General features: G+C 35.6%; 1 protein-coding gene across 1 annotated transcript in view; it reads right to left on the bottom strand.

Moving 5' to 3' along the window:
- Actbeta (inhibin subunit beta) overlaps positions 1 to 5,379 on the bottom strand; it is a 78,821-nt gene extending 73,442 nt beyond the window's left edge. The window contains exon 1 of the mRNA XM_089086199.1: positions 4,852 to 5,379. Within this exon, the coding sequence (XP_088942325.1) occupies positions 4,852 to 5,362 (511 nt within the window). The 5' untranslated portion in view covers positions 5,363 to 5,379. The remainder of the gene's footprint in view (positions 1 to 4,851) is intronic.
- Positions 5,380 to 23,272: the final 17,893 nt, after the last annotated feature.

Genomic DNA, 23,272 nt, shown 5'->3' with positions numbered 1-23,272 from the left:
ATACTCTGAATCTGATGGTGTGATTTTCAGCAAGGTTTTATGATTTTCAGAGGGTGTTTCCACCTTTTTTCGAAAATTACACAAATTTTCTCAGGCAAGTACCTTTTGATGGGTAAGGCAAAACTTGAAAAAAACTCATATATTTGAAATCAGCATAAAATCTGATTTCTTTGGATGTATCTATTGGCATCGAAAATCCGTTTTTTAGAGTTTCGGTTACTATTGAGCCGGGTCGCTCCTTTCTTACAGTTCGTTACTACGAACTCTTTAATAAGATTCATTTTTCAGTTTTCATTTTTCAGGTTCCCTTGATTTGGGAAAATTGGTTCCAACTTCGCCCCCTCCCCCAGGGTTGACGAAATTACGCCTCTGGAAGAAGATATGAGCAATATCTTTTATGTGAGCTATTAAAAATTTGTCTAGATACCTGCGATACCAATACGCCCAATAACAATATGCTCATACCGATACACGTGATATAAATGCGTCCGATACCGATACACTGTGCAGCCCTTTCTCCAGGGACTATGGAGGGTCATATCATCAACAAAACTAAAGATATTTGACTTTTGAGCTATGTTGAACAAAATGGCTATCTCAAAGTTATGATGCGATGACTTTGGGGGGAGGGAACCTTGGGGAAGGGGGATAGCTGCCCTCCAATCCTTTCGTTCACTTAAAAAGGACACATGCAAATGTAACTTCCGTTCAAATGAGCAATAATACTTCTCTCTATGATCTTCTGGTTACCCCCTAGCCCTGCCAGAAAAAAAAACGGGAGGCAGATCAATGCTACCAATGCAAAAAAATGATTTTCCTTGTTGTTCAAGAAGGGGGACTGTAATTTCCCTTGTCAAGGTTTTCGACCGTGGTGATTAGAAAGGCACAATTTTTATTTTAATCTGACGCAATTTTTGAGGGGTTTCAGGCTTTTTTTTTGTAAAATCACCATAAATTTCTTTTCGCAATAAACTTTTACTTTTAAGACAAACTGAAATAATAGTTACCATTCCTGAATCAGTGTCAGATTGCGTTTATTTTCACTAGGTAGTTTTTTTCGGTATTGGTGCGTTATATGGACACTTCTAAAAAGTCAAGTTTGGTTAATACTAAAGAAATAAAATAAAATAGGATGAATATATAATACTTTATAAACAAATTTGGGATATATATTTGCACATTAGGGGGGGGGGGGGTGGAGTGGGGGTAAAGCATGGAATATATTAAATACGTAAACCAACGTAACCTATCCTAACCTAACCTAGGTACCTCTTTCCTCCTTAAACCCCAAATAAAAATCGTTTAAATATTGTAATTCATTGAGAAACCACGGCTTTACAGTCATTTATGTATAGCGGTCTCCTGAGAATAGCTTGTTTGAAGGGTTTTTCGTGACTGGTTTCCTTGTAAAATATATAAAAGTATCCATATAACGCACCAGTACCTTTTTTTCTAAACGCGGTTTTTAATTTTTTATCACTATGGGCTTTGGTTCGCTCTTAACTAGGCTGCAGCTGCCGCAGCCCGCAGCAACCATGAAAAAGGGTCTTAGGAGTAAGACCAGCGTCCAAACGTTTTTTTTTTAAATCGCCTCCGTCTTAAGATCTTTCTGATTTGCCAAAAAATGGCCGTAATATTTGTCCGTGTAAGATTCATGCCTAACCAATATTATGGTAACACCTGTCGATTAACGATGCAAATATTTTGAATGGCTCGTGTTCTTCTTTGACATTGACGTCAAACCTAAAAAGTGGAAAATGGCAATATCAATAGCTTACTTTAGAAAGCCTTTATCAAAACCAATTTGTTTTTAGGTTCTTTCTGCAGATCTATGTTTTTCTATCTTTTGTCAGATTCAGCAGATAAGAAAACTGCTGCTCCGAACTTCCGTCTTCTCGAATTAAAGAAAAAAATAACTTTAACCTGACTTATCAATCATCAAAATTATACTTGAAAGTTGAACATAGAACAGCTCACTTAAATGCACACAAGGCACATTACTAGTGATGTAGTTGTGTTTAATTTACGCTCAGGCTACATTATAGTCACACTGTGGCTAAAATCAAAAACACATTCAACTTACACGGGAAATAACCAGAGTTGAGCAATTTTTAACTTACAAGCGTAGATTTTAGGATTGACCAGTCAGATTGCAGGTTTAAGGCATAAATTTTTGAAAGTAGAAAATATAGAAATTTGGAATAGCAGTTTATCCATCTTTATCATCAACCTGGCAAAATATATAAAGACATATCCCTAATCGACAATACTGGAGAACGAATTAGCGCCGACATAGGGTTTTCAAACCATGTTCTTGGCACCTCTACTTTTTACTTCTATAGGCGTAGTACTTCAATAGACTTACTACGAGGAAAAACATGTGGCATTAATAAATCTTGGCTTTTTAACAACAGTTGTGACTACGATATGGCTTAGTCATGACAAAAATATCATTATAAATGTATATTTATTTTAAGATTTAATTCAAAGGCGGCTATGGCCTCACTTGGGCCCGGGACAAAACCTTGATTAGTGCCCCCCCTGTCTCCAAAAATGTTTTAGGCCAATTTTTAACAAAATTTTCATTTATTAACAAAACTTTCATTTATCAACATTTTTTTCATTTATTTAAATTTAACTTTTCTTACTTTATATGGGGAAAGACATGGCAAAAATGAAAATTTTGGATTAAACCTCATTATACTTCCTTTCGGTGGCGCCGTCTACTTGATTTTATTAAAATAAATTTTAAAAGCTACAAAATGATTATAAATGTTAGATAATTTGTTTGAAATTTTGCGCCCTTAAATTTTCTGCCCTTGGGGTAAGTGCCATTTCCAGCCCCCTCTAAAACTGTCTCAGATTTAATCATATTTTTTTCATGTATTTTACAAGAAAAAAAATGTCCAGGAAATTTATTGAGGCTTGACAGAAGGACTTCACTAGAAAACACTTGGGCTCCATCGTTCGAGAATAGTGCTACAGCAGTATAATTGCACCAATTCACAAAAGTGTAATTGAGAGATGGTGGCAAAATCTATTTTTGAAGTCTAGGGAGGAGAGGGGAGTTTGTTGTTTCTCAGCTTTTTAATGAGAATATTAAAGAAAAAAGAAATTTCCTCGATGAAAATTCCAAAGAAGGTATTTCTGAAAACATATGGACAAATGGGAGGGAAAATTCCAAAACTTTTAGAAATGCCCTGCATAATGCCCTAGAGAAATGTTTTGAACCCCATAACCCTGCTAAATCCTCATGTATACGTTTCCAAAGAATTTGAAAAAATAGGTCTTAAATTTGAAAAGAATCCTAATATGGCTTTAAAACCTACCCGAATCACTGTAATTGTGTTTTCAAAATTTATAGTCAAAGAAAAGCAAACTCAAACCAAAATAGAGGGAGAATGTAATTTTTTTCTAAGTTAAGATAGACATGGACCTGTATTCTAAATAATTTTTTAGCCTTAGAAATAGAAAAGGTATAGCAGTGGAAGTTTGGAAAAAATTTCCCGGGGGTCATGGCTTAAGTTCTTAGTTCACTCTTCAAAATTGCATTCTCTTAAAACCACTATTTTCCAAAATGGCAAAAAGTAGCTCATTTAGATTTCCATTAAATCCTTCCCTTCTCCACAAGTATATCTTCTTCATCTTAAGGACGCTATGTTCCTACAAATTTGGTGTCCTTGATGTGCATCAAGGAAATCATAATTTGTGGTATCTTAATTAATCACTACGCCCACAACTTCTCATGAGCAATATCAGCTAAGATACTTGTGTTAGCTAAGATACTGTCATTGGTAGCGCTTCTAGTAACGAATTGCCCATCCTCTCTAGATTAAAAAAATCCCTTTTTCGTATATTCCCCTAAAAAAACAAAAACAAATGATGAAAAAAACAGACGATGATGGTATATATTGAGAATGTCTCGATATGCAACTTCTCAAAACAAAAAAAAATTCGAGAATGTCTTTTTTTTGTATATTCGTGTTTAAATAAAACTTCTCGTCTAAAACACCCATAACGTTCTTAACCTTGGTGTTCTTAAGCTAACATTAGTTAAGCCAGAGTCGTTTAAGATAGACTAATTGGAAATACGCATAACAAATAATTAACGCATGGACTTTAAATCCCCCTTTTCGCTATTCATCTAAAACATTTCGAAAAAAACAGTGATCACTCCCCTCATATTTTGAAAAACGTTTTTTTTTTATCTTCACTCCTAAAAATCGACAAAATCTTCAGCGTCCATTACGTCCAAAAATCTAAAACACTCTTAAACTTGGCGTTCCTAAAGCAATATTAATTAAGGCCGTGTTATCTAAGGTTGACTACTTTGTAATGCGCCTAAAACATAAACGCTACGACTGCAGCTTCATAAAAAAACCTACATTAAATGTCTTTTTGCGTCTTCATTAAGAAAAATAACTTTCTTGTCGTAAAGTTAGCGTTCTTCAAGCAACATTAGCTAATACTGGGTCCACTAAAATAGACTAATTTGCAACACGTCTAATAACTGACTGCACCTTCCCTCTATAATTGTCCCCTACATTTAAAAAATATATCGGTACTTCCGCATAAGATGCAAATATAATAGTTTACAAAGTTTTCCTTTAGTGTTTCCCGATATAGTATATAGCGGTGTGTAGGATATAATGCGCAAGTACCAAAATATCTTTATTGCGTCTCCATTAAAAAAAAAAAAAAAAAAAAAAAAAAAAAAAATGCAACGTCAATAACGTCTAAAACGATCTTGGCGTTCTTAAAGTTAGCGTTCTTTAAGCAACGCCAGTTTAGCCTGTGTCGGTTAAATTAGACTAGTAATGTTTCTTATTTCTAATTCAATAAAGTTGCTACCTGGTTCTCCGAAGCTAATAATTTCCGAAGTTCTTCCATAAAAATCATCTTCTTCATTATCATCCTCAGACATTATCCCATCACTCTGCTCCTCTGCATCTGCGGTATATTTGTGCTCCTCCGCTCGCAAGAGCGTCTCCAATACCATATCAATGGGAACTGTGGCAGTCACATTGGGCTTAGTCTGCAGACCTAGTTTAGTCAAAATTTGCAACTTTATATTTTCTAATCTAGCCGCGTCAGTGGTTTGTTTATTTGAATGCGAATGCAACTTGTGACACATAGGACAATCACTGTCATCATTTTTAAAATAAAAATCATCACTTAGTGTTCTAGAATTTTTGAATATATATACACCTATAGAGCCTTTGGCATCACTAGGCCTACCGGGTCCTGGTCCAGGGCCTTTGGCTATACCAGGACCACCATGAACAGCCAATAATGAAGGCCACGAGAGAAGTACAGTCGCAGCAAGTAGGAACTGTGCTTGTAAATGGTATATATGCTGCATTTTGTATCACAATTCTTATCACAGATCAACTGTGTTTAAGCTCCAAACAGCGACTGAACTGGTTGTCTGTTATTCCACATGCTTTAAGAAGCGTCTCCGGCGAGACACTAGGGCGTCATAAACGCTTCCTTATCCACAGCCCCGCATGTCGCTTCCTTCTCCTGGTATCCCCGAGTAAAAACTAATTAATCACTGAATCTTGTATTTTGTGAAATTCTAATTTACTTCTTCTAGACGATGATGGTATATTTAGTGGTTGGCAACGGAGAATGCCGAAACGGGTTCCATACTTCTCAGCCGCTACAATAACCAAATAAGTGAAATTGCGATAAAAATATACAAAACAATTTACATGAAAACTCCCAGTTGTACCGTGACTATTACTTAAAGAAACAGCATTCTTACGTTCGCATTAATATTCTGACGGCATAACTAGAACGTAGCCTCCTTATTCACATATTGTTTGAAGCTGACGGTGTCCTCGAATGTACATTGATGATCGGTTGAAGGAGGCTAAAAGCTCAAAAAGAAGACTATCTTATAAATTAAGGATAAAAGGGACAAGAAACACACAATTTTTCAAGCATCCACTATTGGAGGCACTTATTGAATAGGAGCCCGAGTTCACGAAAATAAAGGGGTGGGAGCAAGGGTTTTGAGTTTTTTTTTTTTTTTTTAATGAGGATACAAAAAAGGCATTTTTCAAATTCTAAAGGAAGCAGCAATTTTTTCAATGAAAATATTCAAAAATGGTACCTTCCAAAATCAGGGAGAATCTAGAGGGTGCAATAGGGGATGTAGTTTCGTAGGCATGATTTTGCTCCAAGGGGATGACAAACTTGTCAAATAGAAAAAAAATACCGAATACATGACATCATTATGAAAACTAAAAGAGCCTTAAAATTGGCGATGACGCACAAACTCCCCTCCACTGGAAGGTCTAGATAACTCAAGGAGAAATTTGAGAGAAATTCGACGATGCTCCAAGAGCAGATATTTTACAAGAGCGGTTTAGTAGCAGACACTATAATATTCTTGCCCAATTTAATGGTTACTCAAAATGTCTCTTGCGAAAAAAAAAAAGTCTGCTAGGCTGAATTGAAAAGAAAAAAGTAGAATCAAACGGAGATTTATGTATGTCAGTACGTGAGGCGCTTTAAAAGCCTTATAATCTATTTAATATAAGCCAGTTTGAAAGATCAAAATCCGAACTGGCTAGCCATGACAAAAAACAACAAAAAGAGGAATCTCAACAATGAAAAAACAAACGGGACTACGGCCAGTAGAAACAAAATATAAAAACAAAAACGACGCGGTTGCTTTGGCGTTCTTATTGAAGAAGCTCTATTAGCTTCTGTGACGCTTAGTCACAGTGGCGACAATTGTAGTTATTGATATTGGTTGTTTTTATTTCTTGGTTTTGGATTTCATTTGTCTGTAGGTTATTATAGTTTTATCTTTGTTTTATCAGCGTTGAAGAAGCTTCGTTTCATACAGGCGAACTATCCACGTCGTTTTAGTTTTTATCTTTTCTTTCTACTGGCCATAGTCCCATTTATTTTTTCATTGTTTGAGATGTCTCTGTTTGTTGTTTTTGCAAACCACTTTAGAACTTTTTCATTTACTTTATTTTTATTTCACCCAACTCCTTAGCAATAAACTATTTTCTAGCTTAAATATCATATATATATATACATTATTCAACTAAAGGCTAACTTCTAAAAAGAATTTTTTAGAATTTTGGGGTCTAGGCTTAATGCCTAGACCCTGAAATTCTAAATTAGCAAAAATTTCTGGACAGATCTTATTCAAATTTTCCAATGAAAAAAAAAAAAAATCATTATCGGACTACCCCCATGAAAATACTCCATACAAGCCTGCTTCTGCGTGTAATTATCATAGTTTGCAATATACTAATAGGGTATCCTACACTTTACATTACCGCCCGAGGAACGCTCCTCAGATACCTAAAAATATATTTAAAAATCATGTGCTTGCTAGTGAGAACGTTGCTAGTGAAGAACGTCCTGAGTGTAATAGCGCCAAGGACAGTGCAAATGAAATCCGATTGTTTGAATTGGCTACGTAGAACCTTATACAATCATAGCCTATATATGTCTAAAAAATTAGGAAAAATTGGGGAATTCAATTTTTAATAAAAAAAGGCCTCCACATGCAGTTAAGGATTTTTAGGTAGTAGCGGGCACGTAATTGAAAAGCTTAAGAATGTATAGCCTTCCTTTGAATGTGAAGTTGTTTTACGAAAGCAAAAAATTGTAAATGACTGAATTTTTACAGTCGAATCGCAATATTAAATTTATCGTAATTAAATTTGCTTATTTGTTTTCAATATTCATCATGAGAACACTGGCAAGATGTGGCACTGCCCTAAAAACTTCATAACTTTGAAACGACCAAAAGAAAAATCTCTGAAAATCCTTTTTTCAGGCATAAACACACATAAAAGGGTTCCAAGGGGCAAAATATTTTATTTTGATGCCCTTGGGTTCTTGGTAGATAAAATGCAGCTGATTACTTTTTTACTATTATTAGCAATAGAACCAATAATTTATAACTATTAGTAAGTTCTAAACCAACTATTCTGTAACTAATTTTGCGGGGAATTTTTCAACTACCTCATGTGCGTAACTACGTACGTTCAAGCTTTCTACTTAAATTTAGCAAGGTAATGTTGTTTAGACCCTGCCTAAATCGCCTGCTATGGGAATCATATTCTATTAGAACTTAAATATAATTTTTTTAATGTTACCTTTGTCGCCTTATGGGCAAATATAAGCCCTTTTCATTCGATAATCAGATTCTCAAATTAAAAAGTGGGCTTCGCCAAAGAAAGCAGTGGCGAAGCCCACTTCGCCACTGCAGATGTGGGCGGTTCTAACAGATAAAAAGCTGAAACATTTTTGATGAAATCAGATTTCATCTTGGGTATTTAGCCTGTTGGGAAAATGGGTTTTGACTATAACTGCTATGTCAATCTTTCTTCGATTGACGATCCAGATTCTGGGTTTGGAAATTGGGATCGTGAAAAAAGGCAAACTTGAAAAGTTTCTGTTTGCAATCGGATAGTGGAAAGGAAATTTAGGTGCAATGTTTGAAAACATTTTTGTTATTTTTATAATTTCACTTGCCCTTCTCGCCCCCACAAAAAAAACAGACTTCAAATATTCTTTTGGTGTCAATGACGCAACATCAAAAATTAAAAAGCTGATTATCAAACTGTTTTTGCAAAGAAATCACGCAGCTATTTTCTTTCGTTTTCTCAATCTTGTCTTTAATTTTTGATGTTGCACCTAAATTTTCTTTCCACTATCGGATTGCAAACAGAAACTTTTCAAGTTTGCCTTTTTTCACGATCCCAATTTCCAAACCCAGAATCTGGATCGTCAATCGAAGAAAGATTGACATAGCAGTTATAGTCAAAACCCATTTTCCCAACAGGCTAAATACCCAAGATGAAATCTGATTTCATCAAAAATGTTCAGCTTTCTATCTGTCAGAACCGCCCACATCTGCAGTGGCAAAGTGGGCTAAAATTTCAGGCATCTGAATGCAATGTTTTTTTTAATAAAAAAAACAAAGTTTTTCCAAGGGAAGTAAAGAGCGAAGTTGAAACTTAAAAAGGACAAAAATTATTGCTTCACAGCCTATCTAGTTTATATCAATAATACTAGTACAAATAAACCAACTAATAATGTTTCCCTGTGTTTCTAGGATTATAGAATACTAATATACATTATACAGACATAATACAGATTATACAGACATAACATGAACTCCGAAAATGCGGTTATTTCTCTCTATACAACAGTGAATTTCAAGCTATGATACAAATTCTAAAGCTAGTCTATAGTCCTAATCCTAATGCTCTCAAGATGGCTTTACTTCGAACTTGTCAACGAACGAATCATGGGATGTCCTTCTTAAAACCAATATGACAGCCAGGCATTGAACTGAACCATCGTGCAGAAGTCAATATATCAAAAAATAGTACAAATAAACCAATTAATTATGTTTCCCTATGTTTCTAGGATTATAGAAAACTAATATACATTATACAGACATAATACAGATTATACAGACATAATATGAACTCCGAAAGTACGGTTATTTCTCTCTATACAACAGTGACTTTCAAGCTATGATACAAATTCTAAAGCTAGTCTATAGTCCTAATCCTAATGCTATCAAGATGGCTATACTTTGAACTTGTGTACAAAATAATCATGACATGTCCTTCTTAAAACCAAAATGACAACCAGGCATTTAACTGAGCCATCGTGCAGAAGTGATACCAAATTAACCGAGAAAAAAAAAATAATAATGCAACAATCCTAAAATGAATTGTTGCTTTATCTTAAAAGGGATTGATAGTGTTTTTATTCTGTAAAGGGTGTCCTTAATTGGTTGGCTTTTACTGTACCAAAACTCCTATATTATTTTGTGTTTTCAGTAAAGCGCTAGTTTTCTATAATCCTAGAAACACAGAAATAATTATTGATTTATTGTACTATTTTATTGATATATACACATATATATATATATATATATATATATATATATATATATGTATATATATATGTATATATATATATATATATATGTATATATATATATATATATATATATATATATATATATATATATATATATATATATATATATATATATATATATATATATGTATATATATATATATATATATATATATATATATATATATATATATATATATATATATATATATATATATATATATATATATATATATATATATATATATATATATATATATATATATATATATATATATATATATATATATATATATATATATATATATATATATATATATATATATATATATATATATATATATATATATATATATATATATATATATATATATATATATATATATATATATATATATATATATATATATATATATATATAACCCTATTTCCAAAAACCCTATTTCCGTTCTACATAAATGAAAATCCATAGCAACCCCATATTTTTTATTCAAGTTTATAATACAAATGCAATTTTGCAATGAAAATACACCATGGATGTTAAATTAGCAAGAACCTAGGGGGCTTAGAAACTTCTTGTTACATTTATGTTATAGCATTCATCCATTCTTATTTTTACTCTTAACTCCATTCTAATTGTAAATTAGCTAGTTGTGTGTGTGTGTGTGTATCTATGCGTGTGTGTATGTTTGTGCGTGGGGGCGTGTTTGTGTGTGTCTGTGTGTGAGGGTGAGTGAGTGTGTGCGTGGGTGTGAGAGAGTGTGAGAGCGTGTGTGTGTGTGGGTGTGTGTGTGTGGGCGAGTGTGAGTGTGTGTGGGTAGGTGGATGTATGTGTGTATATGTGTGTCTGTGTGTGTGTGTGTGTGTGTGTGTTTGTCTCTCTGGGTGTCTGTTTTGCTGTGTGTGTGTTTCTGTGTGTGTGTGTGTGTTTGTGTGTTTGTGTTTGAGTGCGGGTGTGTGAGAGAGAGTGTGTGAGAGTGTGTGCGTGTGACCCGGTGTGTGAGATTATCTATGTGTGTGTGTGTATGTGTGTGTGTGTGTGTGTGTGTGTGTGTGTGTGTGTGTGTGTGAGTGTGAGTGTAAGTGAGTGTGTGATTTGTTTTGAATGTGTGTTTGTGTGTGTTTGTGTGTGTGTTTTAACTCATGGAATAATTGTTGAAGAAGAAGAAGAGACGATGAAGGGGACAAAAAAAACCTTTTCTATTTTACGTACATGACCATACAGCTGATTAATAATTAATTTTTTGACTTTATAAAATAGTGGATACTGCACATGGAAAACAAATCCTGTTTTTATAGATTAACATCGGTGAAATATCGCCTCCATCAACAACAGCTCAAGAACCAGTTATTTTTAATGAGCCTTCACTAATGGATTCTCGGGATAGTGTCGTACTTGATGGTAAACTAGAATAGAAAAGGGTCTTTTTCAATGAATTTTTGGGGATATAGCTAGCTTGGAGGACCTATCTTATGATATACAGGGTGGGCGGAAAGTAACTCCCTATTTTGATTAATAAAACAATGTACATTATATTTATTACAAGGTAGGCATAAATGGTAAGTTATCTCTAAAATTCAATATGTGCCCCAGATCTTTCCACCAGCTGCTGCAAACGTTCAGGAATGGCATCCACTGACTTTCTCAGAAACTCCGCTGGGATGGTGAACATAACTCCCTTAATTCGATCCTCCAGTTCTTCGAGTGTCTTTGGTATGGAGCGGTAGACTTCTTCCTTTACCCAACCCCAAAGAAAAAAGTCGCAGGGTGTCAAATCAGGGCTGCTGGATGGCCATTCATGTGGACCACGACGTCCCAACCAACGCCCCGAAAAGCGAGCATCCAGCCATTCGCGGACAACAAGAGCAAAGTGTGGTGGGACGCCATCTTGCTTAAATATCAACTCGTCGATGTTCTCGCCTGTGCTGACAACTGGCCAGACTCTTTCACACAACATAACAAGGTATCATTCAGCATTCATGGTGTTGCGCAGAAGAAATGGGCCACAACCTGATCTGAGGTGATACCACACCGTTACTTTGGGTCGATTTTGCTGTTTTTCAACTGTCATCATAGGATCCTCTCCTGCCCAGTAGTGGCAGTTGTGACGGTTGACAAAGCCTCCGACGTGAAACACAGCCTCATCAGTTCAGAGGATGTTGCGGAAGAGATGGAGCCACTCTTCATGCCAAGCCAGCATGATTTCTCCGAACTCCATGCGAACGTCACAGTCCTCATCCGAGAGTGATTGGCAGTAGTGCGGCTTCCACGCACGCCAGTTTAACTCTTTCTTGAGCACAGTTCGCACTGTGTAGCGGATGAGTCCACAAGCAGTAACAAATTATATACAATTTATAAGTAATTTAAAATAGGGAGTTACTTTCCGCCCACCCTGTAGACATGACCGAGGACCCGGAATGGGCAAATAGGTTTATAAATGAATATTTGGGTGATGTCCCTACAAGTGTATCTAAACCGGGTTCACATGCTAATAGACATAATCAAATTTCGTCACAAGATAATGCTGGCTGGCTAGATCGACTATCCCCAAACACCGCGGAAGGTATCCATAGCGAATTGCGGGATTTCGCACCGCGTCCCACTAATGCAATTGAACAGACTGGTGGTGGTGGTGGTGGTGCTATTGAAGATGCTATGCCACCCCCACTCATGAGGTTGACCAGAATAGTGATAGTGAAACATTAACGTCACAAACATTTACACTACCAGATTTTTTATTGTCTAACTCTGCCTTGCACCATACTAATGTCTACAGGGCCGTTTTCGGTGACCCCTTTAATTCTTTAATGTCAGGGGGTATAGTAACAGATCTCCTGGCTATTACTCATTCATTTGTTAACAATATTTGAGCCCTTCTTTAACAGCAGATGGTGGCGTGGGGAGGGAGGGACAGTTTAAAAGCATCAATAGCACTAAAAATATATTTTTAGAATGAAAATGCGAGCGAACTTTACTCAATATATTTACATACAGAGATGTTAGCAATTCACCCGCATTTGGCAAATTATGAGGTGTTTTGGATTGGGTCAACAGCATCATAACTAAACTGGACAATTATAATGCGGGGGGTAGTGGGTCAGTTGTTTTATTTATTGAGAATTTTAGCGTTAATATTTGTTGGTTTAAAAAATGTTTTATTTTAAGAGGGGGGAGTGGGAATATTGAATTAAAATATCATTCAGATTTAGAGGGTTGTAAAGGAATACAACGAATCTGTTTCGATGCGAGACTACATTGTATCAAGCATGCATTTCTGATTGCCGCCTTTAGACCCCTGCGTGATAATGCTTGTAATAGAAAGTTGGATGAATTAGCAGATAATGGGGATTGGTCAAAGTTTTCTAAAATAGATTTCAATTGTTTAAATGGTCAATTTCTCGTAACACTAAAAGGAATAGATATTTTTCAGCGGACTACTGAACATTTAAAGATTGGTTTAAGGTGTTACAGTACGAAACAGAATTTGAAGAGGGTCAGCGTTCTGATAAAAAGGGTGTATTATTTCCAGTCAGGGCTCCGCCTATTGAATCAGTGAGGCATTGGGTCTGGTTTCTATACACGCCTCCTTCAAAGCCTGATTTAATAGGACATTTTAATGCAATAACCGGTATTAGTAGGGTTTTAAGTAGTAAAAATAATGGGGTAAGCTACTATTGTCGGACACGCCTGTCCCGATTTTGGACTGATTTAAAGATAAAGCATCACAAGCATCACATGAAACACTGTAAACGTCAAGGATACCAGGCTGTGGAAACGGTTAGCGGAGATAGGGCCATCTTGCGTTTTAAGAACTTCCAAAACTCGCTCCTGCAGAGGAACAAGATCTTTTTGGACTGCGAGGCCAAAATCACAGATGTGTACGATTCGTCAAATTCAAATCATGTTAAAATATATGAAGTCATAGGGATCTCTTACGCTCACGCGCCAAGACACTCTAGTAATACCATGCAAGTGCTGGATGTAGCTGAGTTGTTTGGTGCGAAAGACTGCATGCGCACGGCATTGGCCAGTCTGTTTAAAACGCAAATGGCGCAATTTGTCGCCTATGCTTTACACACTATCCTATGGTTCAATCACCAGATGACAGATTGGCCATTAAAAATCGTAAAATATGTTGGTGTTTGCAAGGGAGAATTTGATGATGGTACAGGGTGAAAGAAGAAGGTGATCGACCGTGATCATTTATGGCAGGAAATTTCATCGGGAGGGAGCAACTTTAGAGGGGTTGTACATCAATCGTGCAATGTAAACTTAGTCAGCAATATTTTGTACCGGTTTTTATACAAAATTCCAATTACGATTTAGAATTTATTTTACCAGCGTTGGGCCGCATTGCCAAGGGGAGTTGTAGATCACGCATGGATTGATGGTTCTTTTTTTATAATTTCATATCCAAATCATCGTAGAAGCTGCTGCTGCTATAATTCATGTGGAAAACGGTTGACAGGGGTAACACGTGCCTGAATAAAATCCGTTTTTGAGACTCCTTCTGCTTTTTTTCTCCAAGTCTCTAAGTCAATTGATTCAGGTACAGAAAATTGAAAATTTTGATAGTTTCCCCCTCCTTAAACAGCGCTTCCCCGATGATGAAATGTATGATTTATTAAAGTGTAAGGGCATATACGCACATGTTTACTACAACTCCACCTTGAGGCTAGATGAGGTGTCATTACCGCCTATTGAAGCATTTTACAATTCCCTTACGGACAGTCAATACACCACTGGCGACTATGAATTTTCCAAGAGGGTTTGGGCAAAGGGATGATGTAAAAATGAGTGGGATTACTGTAAACTGTACTTGGCTAGTGATGTTTTGACTCTTCTGGACATTGTTTGCCAAAACATGGATAAAATCTAATGGGGAATTCGGGTTGGATTTAGGGTATTATTTTTCCACTCCTCATCTGGTGATGGACTTGATTTTTAAAATCAGCAAAGAAGAAATAGGTCTTATCACCGACGTCGATCAGCACCTGATTGTAGAGAGATCAATGTGGGGTGGGTATATTTTTCACGGGGATCGTATCATGAAAACTGATCCAACCGGACAGCACACCGATGAAAAGTCAGATGCAGTTTTTTTTATATGAATTCCCTTTATCCGTCGGTGACGTCTCACTACTGTTTGCCGTGTGGTAATTACAAATGGCTTAAAGATCCTTGTGCTTTGAATTTCCCCAACATTGCTATCGTTGAGGAGAATGGGGTGCAGTGATGGTTTTTTTAAATTGACTGTGAAATACCCCGAGAGATCAATGTCTCGGTAAAAGACTTTGTTTTCCCGTATATAAATAGACCGGTGGGTAGACACTCTCTGAAACCCTACAATTTATCTTTAGTAGAGGATGGGAGTATACACTTCAAAGCAAAAACTTATTGCTGACCTCAACCCGGAACAGAATATCGTTGTTCAAGATGTGCTATTGCGATGGATGGTGTCCAATGGTTTCAAAGTCACACAGATATATAAAGCCCTCCAATTCGATCAAAAGCCTTACATGAAAATGTTTATTGACACCTTTTTCATTTAACGTCCAAAAGCGAAAACGAAGGTTGAAAAGGAAATCTATAAACTCATTTTGAACTCAGCCTTTGGTAAAATGTGCAAAAGCATACGAAACAAAAGTCACTCTGACATTGTAACCACTCCCAAAAATTTTGCTTGAATCATTGCGGGTTCAAACTTCACATCATTTACAAACATAGACTCGAACATGGTGCTCCTACATTGCAAGAAAAGAAACATTATTTTAAATAAAAATATTGCAGGCGGGATTGTAATAACGGAAATATAAAAAAAAACTCATTTTGTCATTTTATTATAATGTATGCAAGGTACAATGAACTATTGAGGGACAAGTTCAAGTGTATTATGGAGACACTAATTCACTCCTGTTAAAACCTTAAACTGAAAATTTGTTGAATGATTTGGAAAATGGAGAGTAAATTAGCTCCCGGATGGACTACACCAACTGGAATGAATCCCGCTATCCAGAGCTAGTGAAACGCCAGGCCCCAAATCAATTGTTAATGTTAAAATCTGAAACGGGAAGCGATGTGATATCCAGTATTTGGTTTCCTAGGCCAAAGGTATAATGTGTGGAAACGCACAACAAGGATATCAAATGAGTTTGTAAGGGGGTGCCTACACACTTTGTAAAAAATAATTTCATTATGAGTGCTTATAGAAACTGTGTGGATCGTAGTCTAGTCCCAAGAGCGAAATTCATGGCGATTCTCTCTTTACAATTTAAAAACTACACAGTCAGAGTTGAGAAAAACGCCATGTCGGCCATATCAGACAAAGTTTATGTACTTGGGGTTGGTGTGAAGGGACTTCCACACGGACACTATGGAATTTCTGATCGATATGAATTTATAGACGACAGAAAACACCTCGGTCTTAATAAATTAGCATAAATTCATTCATAATACAAGGTGGGTGGTGGGTGGGTGTTTTTGGGAATTTTTTTAAAAATCAAAATTAATAAATTTTCAATATGCAAAGCAGAGTTATTTATTCATAATTTAATGTTCCCGGCCCGGCCCGCCACAGCGGGCTTCCCACACTTTCCGGCCGCCACAGTGGCCACCTCGGCCCTCGGCCAACACAGCAGCCACCCCCGGAGGGTGGGGGGGACCCATTTCAAATTAAAAGTGATGTTGTAATTTTTCTTTAAAAATAAAATAAAAGTGATATTGTTTTAAGTGTATTTATTGTTTTAATAAAAAAGTGTTTTTTCCTAGTGCCTATTTCAAATAAATGTTGTATTTTTTGTAAATAAAATAAAAAAAGAAAAGAGTGTGATATTATGTTAAGTGTATTTATTAAATATAAGTGTTTTTTTCCTAGTCTCTATTTCAAATAAATATTGTTTATGTTTTTGTTATAAATAAATAAATAAAAAAATCTTGATTATGTACATTTTTTGTTTAATAAAAAAGTGCTTTTTTCCAATTGCATTATTATTATTTTTAAAGTGCTGCTCTTATGTTAAAAATAAAAGAAAATATGATTCTTTATTGGTTTTGTTCTACTTCTTATTATTCTTGAACGAAGTAGTAATAGGGAAATTATATAGTCATTAGACATCATTAGTTTACAGTTAGCTGTAGGTGAGCTGTTGAAGCGAACAGCAATATGTATTAATTTAAAACACCATTCCGATCGCTCCTGTGTGGTCCATCAGTGTCAGGCAAAACGACACTCTTAACTAAAATAATTAAAAATTGTGATAAAATGTCTATGGAAAATCCGAAATAAATCTTTTATTGCTAACTTATCTGGCAGGAGTCATACGATAAAATAAAAGCTATTGCTACATCTGGGGTGGTGCAGATACAATTCATACAGGAACTTGATATCTTCGACATTGTTGAACCAAACTCTTGGCTGATTATTGACGGTTTAGCTGAATCTATTGAACAATGGTCTCAGGAAATGCTAAAATTGTTTACTGTTCGCTCACATCATGAATAGATTTCCGTTACTCTAGTTCAACACAATTTCTTTCATCAGAGCAAATGTGTGCGAACACTTGCTTGTAGTCAAATATATTTTTGACAATGAAATTACAGTATATCTTCCAGTGAGCAATAAAAAAGGTTATTAGTTGCCATCATGATACTGAAAAAACTACATGAAAATAGACATTTATTTTCCGTTCTAAGCACTTCAAAATCCCACTTTAGGAAAGCCATACTCAAACATCGTATTGACAAAGATTTCATTAATCTAATATCTGAACTTTGTTTAAATTTAACCGAGGGCAATGTTCAGCTGACAGAAGTAGTTAAGCAACAGGCAAAGCTACATCGTTTCATTGTAAATGCATTGTCTTGTAAAATGAAAGAAAAAGTTTTTAAAAGGAAACATCCTCTTCAGGCGGGTGAGTAGGTAGGTAGGTAGGAACAGGTTTATTCATAAATCTGTTTCGTAGCACTTGCTAAATTACACAGATTTCTACAAACTCAATTAGAAAAAAACAAAAAACAAAGGGTAAAAATATCAGCTGTTGTTATACATTTTGGTAAAAAACGGCACGAAAGAATATTCATGCCTTCGAGTGCGACACAATGGTTGTAACAGTTTGTAGTTGGGTCCGTGTCTTCATATTGATAGGGCATCAGTGGGTAGTATGAATCTATGGTCTTTGTTGTTTGTTGGGTGGTAGCTTTTTTACACTTTTACTGCCAATAATTGCAGGACTTGTAAACAGTTTTCTCTAGATGGCTAAACCCTATAAATTGACTCCAATAGAACTCGCTCTTTCACCAGTGGAACACTTTAAGGACAATCTGATTCAATTCACTAACAATGAGAATATTGACGATGATAAAAACTGCTCCAAGACGCACTTCGCCTAGTGGACAAAGAGAAGCCCTACTGTGCGAGACCAGTCAATGTGAATGTCATTGATCACAACAAAGAACCATCTCCTCAAGATTCTTCTGCTGCTGTTGGAATACAGTTAAAGAAGGAGGAATTGGATTCAATAGTGTCGACTATTGGCAATCTAATGCAACACTCATATCGTGAAAAAAGTAAACGACTCAGAAAATATCTCATGGAGAGTGGTCAAGATCATATTAAAGTTGATAGCCATGGGAAAAGAATTATAATTCAAGGGAAGAGTTATAATCTACTTGATTTAATTTATGATATGGTTAAAAATCGTAAAGGACTTTTATCATTTGACAGTCATATAACCAACTTTTTAAATACATTCAACTTCCCCAAAAGCCTTATTAGCAATAGGCAAATTCTAAAAAAAATTAATGAACATAGTCCATCGTCATCAACAACATTAAAACATGAAGAAGGAGAAGAAGAAGATTTTAAATCAATCTTGGAAAATACTAGCACACCTAGTAAAAACATTGATTTGACGATGATGAGCAGACCACTGATAGCTAGACAAAAACGAAGACGTATTGATATCAACTCAATGTCAACACCCACTATCACCCACTAGTATACACAAGGGTAGTTGTCGTTACACTACGTTTTTACGTTAAAAATGGACTAAATTCTGAAACGTGTCTAGTAAAACAACTGTTAGGTGGGAATATCAAGTTCACCCACCCATCTTTTCCAATTACCTAGTGTTCACACTAGAAATGAAAAAAACTATCTAAAAAGTAAAAACGTTTACGTTTCACATATATATAACTGACTTTCCTCTAGTCATCATTAAAATACTGAAGTCTTTTTCCCATTGCATATAATCCAAACAGATCTCTTAACTCTTGATGAGATTCAAAGGCGTCACAATACACCATACAAGTGCATTCTACTTGCAATCAGCATTTTAGTCGCTATGCATATGCCATTCCATTGCTAACCAAGAGAGGTATTGAATCGGCTCAGGCAAAAGAAAGTGTTCTTGAACAGGATTCTGATAAAAAATAATCAAACGGACCGTGGTAGTGAGTTTGTAGACCTACATGTAGAAAAAGAACTACTGAAACGTAATACATTGCTCTATCATAATCATAGTCCTATAAAGGCTGCATTGGCTGAACGATTGATAAGAACTATTCGACTTTTAATTTCAAGATATTGTACATTTAAAAATACACCTGATTCTATTCATGATTTAGATAAAATCATGTTGATTTATAATCAACGACCCCATCGATTATTGTCCAACTGAACCCCGACAGAAGTTCATCATTCTGATCATAATACATTTGATAATTTTCTTAAATAGTATTCCAACTAAATGATTGTGAAGAAAAAATTCAATGTTGATGATACTTGTGGTCCACTGAACTTTTTAAAGTGGCAAAAATTCTAGACACCAGACCCATAACTTATCACATGCGAGACACTAAAGATGAAGAGATTCTCGAAGGCTTTTATGACTATGAACTACAAAAAGTTAGAAATAATAGTGAAATTTTTCAAATTGAAAAGATATTAAAGAGCCGTACTCGCAGGGGCAAGAAACAGTTACTTCTTCGGTGGCTAGGATACAACTCTGATTTTGATTCTTGGATCGGTGTTGAAGACATTACCAATGCCCAATGATTTTTATGTAACATTTATGTCCAACCTCTCCGACCCTCTCTACAATGATTTGAATAAAACAAGTGATTTTTGGACGAAACTCTCTCCCGCCATCAAATTCGACGGTGCGTATGAAGTGGCTCTTGTCGACTACATTCTCAAAAATACCTATGATATCCTGAGAAAGGGTCGCAAATATGATATAAAAATTAGACCCCATGATTGGCCACCCCCCGCTGGTGAACAACATAAAATTCAAAGGATCAATTAGTTGGATTATTCATATAATGAATTACCATACAAGGAACTCAGTTGTAGGAATGATTTGTCTTGTTCTATCAATAAAAGAATATCCGCTCACAAAAACGGAAGAAGAGAGGATACACATTAGTTCATCCATTGCCAAAGAAAAGGTTATTCTCAATGGTAGTCTTAAAGATGTTCTTGGTTTCATACTTGATATAATCAATGGTAAAAGTGCCAGAAGCACTAATGTTATTTTTGCTGAGTATCCACCAGCCTTTTTCTTGGACACAGGTATATTTCTCTACGCCTCATTTGTTGAAACATCCAGAGTTGGCAATAGCAATGACCCTCTCCTACGAGTTTTTGAACAAAAAACCAATCAAGATCATATTCATCATTAAAATATAAAGCATCTTCAGTATGTTTCTTTAAACACTTCATATTTGGAACTCTGTCAGTTAACACTAAGAACTGAATTGGGTGATCCTCTAGCAATATCAAAAGGTTTGGCTGTGATTATATGTCATTTTCAACCCACCGTCACTGCCTAAGATGAACAATAGAAGAATTCCATTTGTCTTTCCTGATATTGACTGCTATGTTGGTGCTCTGAGTCCTCGTAAAATAGGTCATGGATTGAACTATTACAAGGAGCGTACTACAATTTCTGGCTATGGTCTTGGTAGTTGGTTTGCTAGGCTATTTCGTTCTGCACTACCCATTGCCTGAAAATATCTTGTACCTGGTGCAGAAAATTTTGCTGCCTCATCACTACAGGACTGGGGATCGGGTAAAAATTTCAACGAGAGTGTTAAAGAAATTATTAGATCTTCAGCAAGAACCGTTGGCGAGTAATTAAAATCTCAGCAAAATGGGAAGGGGTTAAAAAGGGTGCGTGGTCATCATTCGCTCATCAGTCTCTATCCAAGTGGGAAGCGAAAGACATCAAGAACGACTTTGAGGTATAAAAAGGAAGAAGACCAATAAGAGTAGGAAGAATAATAAGATTGTTAGATCAAAGAAGGATCTCTTCTCTTAAGATGACCTATCTCCTCCATAAGGAATCGCATCCATCAATCAGCTCCTCATTGAATCTATTCAATGCTGAACATGTTTATATCAGTGTCAAGTATGGCTACTATGAACAATTTCATCCTCAACAACCCCTCTCAGAAAATATACACTTTCAGATATTTTCCAATGAAGACTATTTCATTGATTTATCATCAACATTTATTGATTTAAATATTGCGGTGAAGAAAAAGTCAGACAATACAACTCCCAGTGCTGTCGATGAGCTGTCCTTTGAAAAAGGTATTCTAAACAACTTGTTAGAACAAATTAATGTATTCATTAACGGAACATTGGTGAGCACTAGCAATAATTTATCAAACTATGCAAGCTACATACAATTTATGACGATGACACCAAAGGCATATAAGGAGTTGAAAGGAAAGCATTGGGCTATGAATATAGATCGGGTGTTGATACTGAAGGTGAGTTAACTGCTGCAGTGACCCAGGAGTATCATCTAGTTGGAAAATTAAATCATGGGATATTCAATATATCCCAATGGTTACCCCCCAATGTCAAGATTTACATAAAGTTACAACTAGCTCCATCGAATTTCATTTCGAGAAAAACACTTGCTGTAGCACGTGACACAAATGTCATTATCACTTTAGCAATTGTTCATGTTCGAAAAAAAGGCTATGAGATTTGTTGCATTGGCATTGGAAAATCTAAGAGTCAATGGTAACAATATTAAACTTCTTGTCACACATACAATCACCAATCAGCGTCACATTGCCACTGACTATCGTAGTTATACCGATTCATCATTTATCAATGGAGAAATCCCATCAAAACTCGCTTATGGCTTTGTGAAGAATGCCAGTGCCGTTGGATCCTGGACTGTATCCCTCCATGATTTTAATTTTTTTGGTCTATCTAGCCTTTTGTGCAAAGTGAATGGAATTCTACTGTTCAATTTGATAAAAAATCCCATCGAACTCTGTATGAGTTGACCATGCAATCCCTAGATCATGATTCACAACTATTTGAAAATGGAATAACTGACTCAATGTTCTCAAAAAAACATGGTGTAATTGTTTTGGACTTGTCTGGCACTCAAGATATGAGCATAGTACGAACGGGGAAGGTACGTTTAGAGTGCACGTTTGCCGATGCTTTGACTCAAAGTATAATATTAATATCATTGACTCAATTTGAAACCTATTGGGAAATCACACCCAACGGCAGTGTTCTACCAGACCTTACACCAAGAACACAAACCAAACAATCAACGTATTTAATATGGATTTATACATGTCCCAAAATAACTCCTATTGTATACCATCGGACTTCATTGAAAAAATTCCATGTGTTGACACTACCCTTATCATTGTTACTAGCAGTCCATAGAGCTTGAAGACAGGTCAGTGGCTATGCATGTTTCAAACAAGGAATAATATCGAATTTTTTGATCCTCTTGGCCAACCATATAAATTCTATACTTCACACATCAACAACTTTATTGAGAACAGTGTAAAATCTATTATCAAAAAATCAGAGGAGAGTACAGGATTTAACGACTAAGACATGAGGGTTTCATGCAATACTCTTTTTCATATTCAGATGTCGTGGCTATACGTACAAGCAGTTTCTCAACATTTACGTTGACTTTCCTCGATTGAACGACTTTCTAGTGGAAAATTTGCTTTCAAGTTTTTTTAATATTGATTTTAGTGCCCAACGCATAAAATTTTCTAAAAATGTATGTGAAATGTTTTATTAATAAAAATAATGTATATAAACGATAAAAACGACTGTTCTGCTCTTTAAATTTCTTCTTCTACTACGTATAGGTATTTGTCGAGAACAACTAGTGCGTTAGATCATCTGAATTCACTGTATACTGATCCTGATGTGCTGCAATGTCAGGGTCACATTTTCAACAGTATGATGTAACTTCAATCTTATCATAGCTCTTTGTATAGTCAATGATACCATTTTCATTCATTTTGTAAAATTCGTGTGTGTCAATTTGCTTATTTGAAGCAATGTCACTTACAGTG

This window comes from Artemia sp. Qi Xiang Cuo, chromosome 3 (assembly GCF_049724085.1).
Source record: "Artemia sp. Qi Xiang Cuo chromosome 3, ASM4972408v1, whole genome shotgun sequence".
Lineage (NCBI taxonomy): Eukaryota > Metazoa > Arthropoda > Branchiopoda > Anostraca > Artemiidae > Artemia > Artemia sp. Qi Xiang Cuo.
This window is presented reverse-complemented; position numbering and strand designations above follow the sequence as displayed.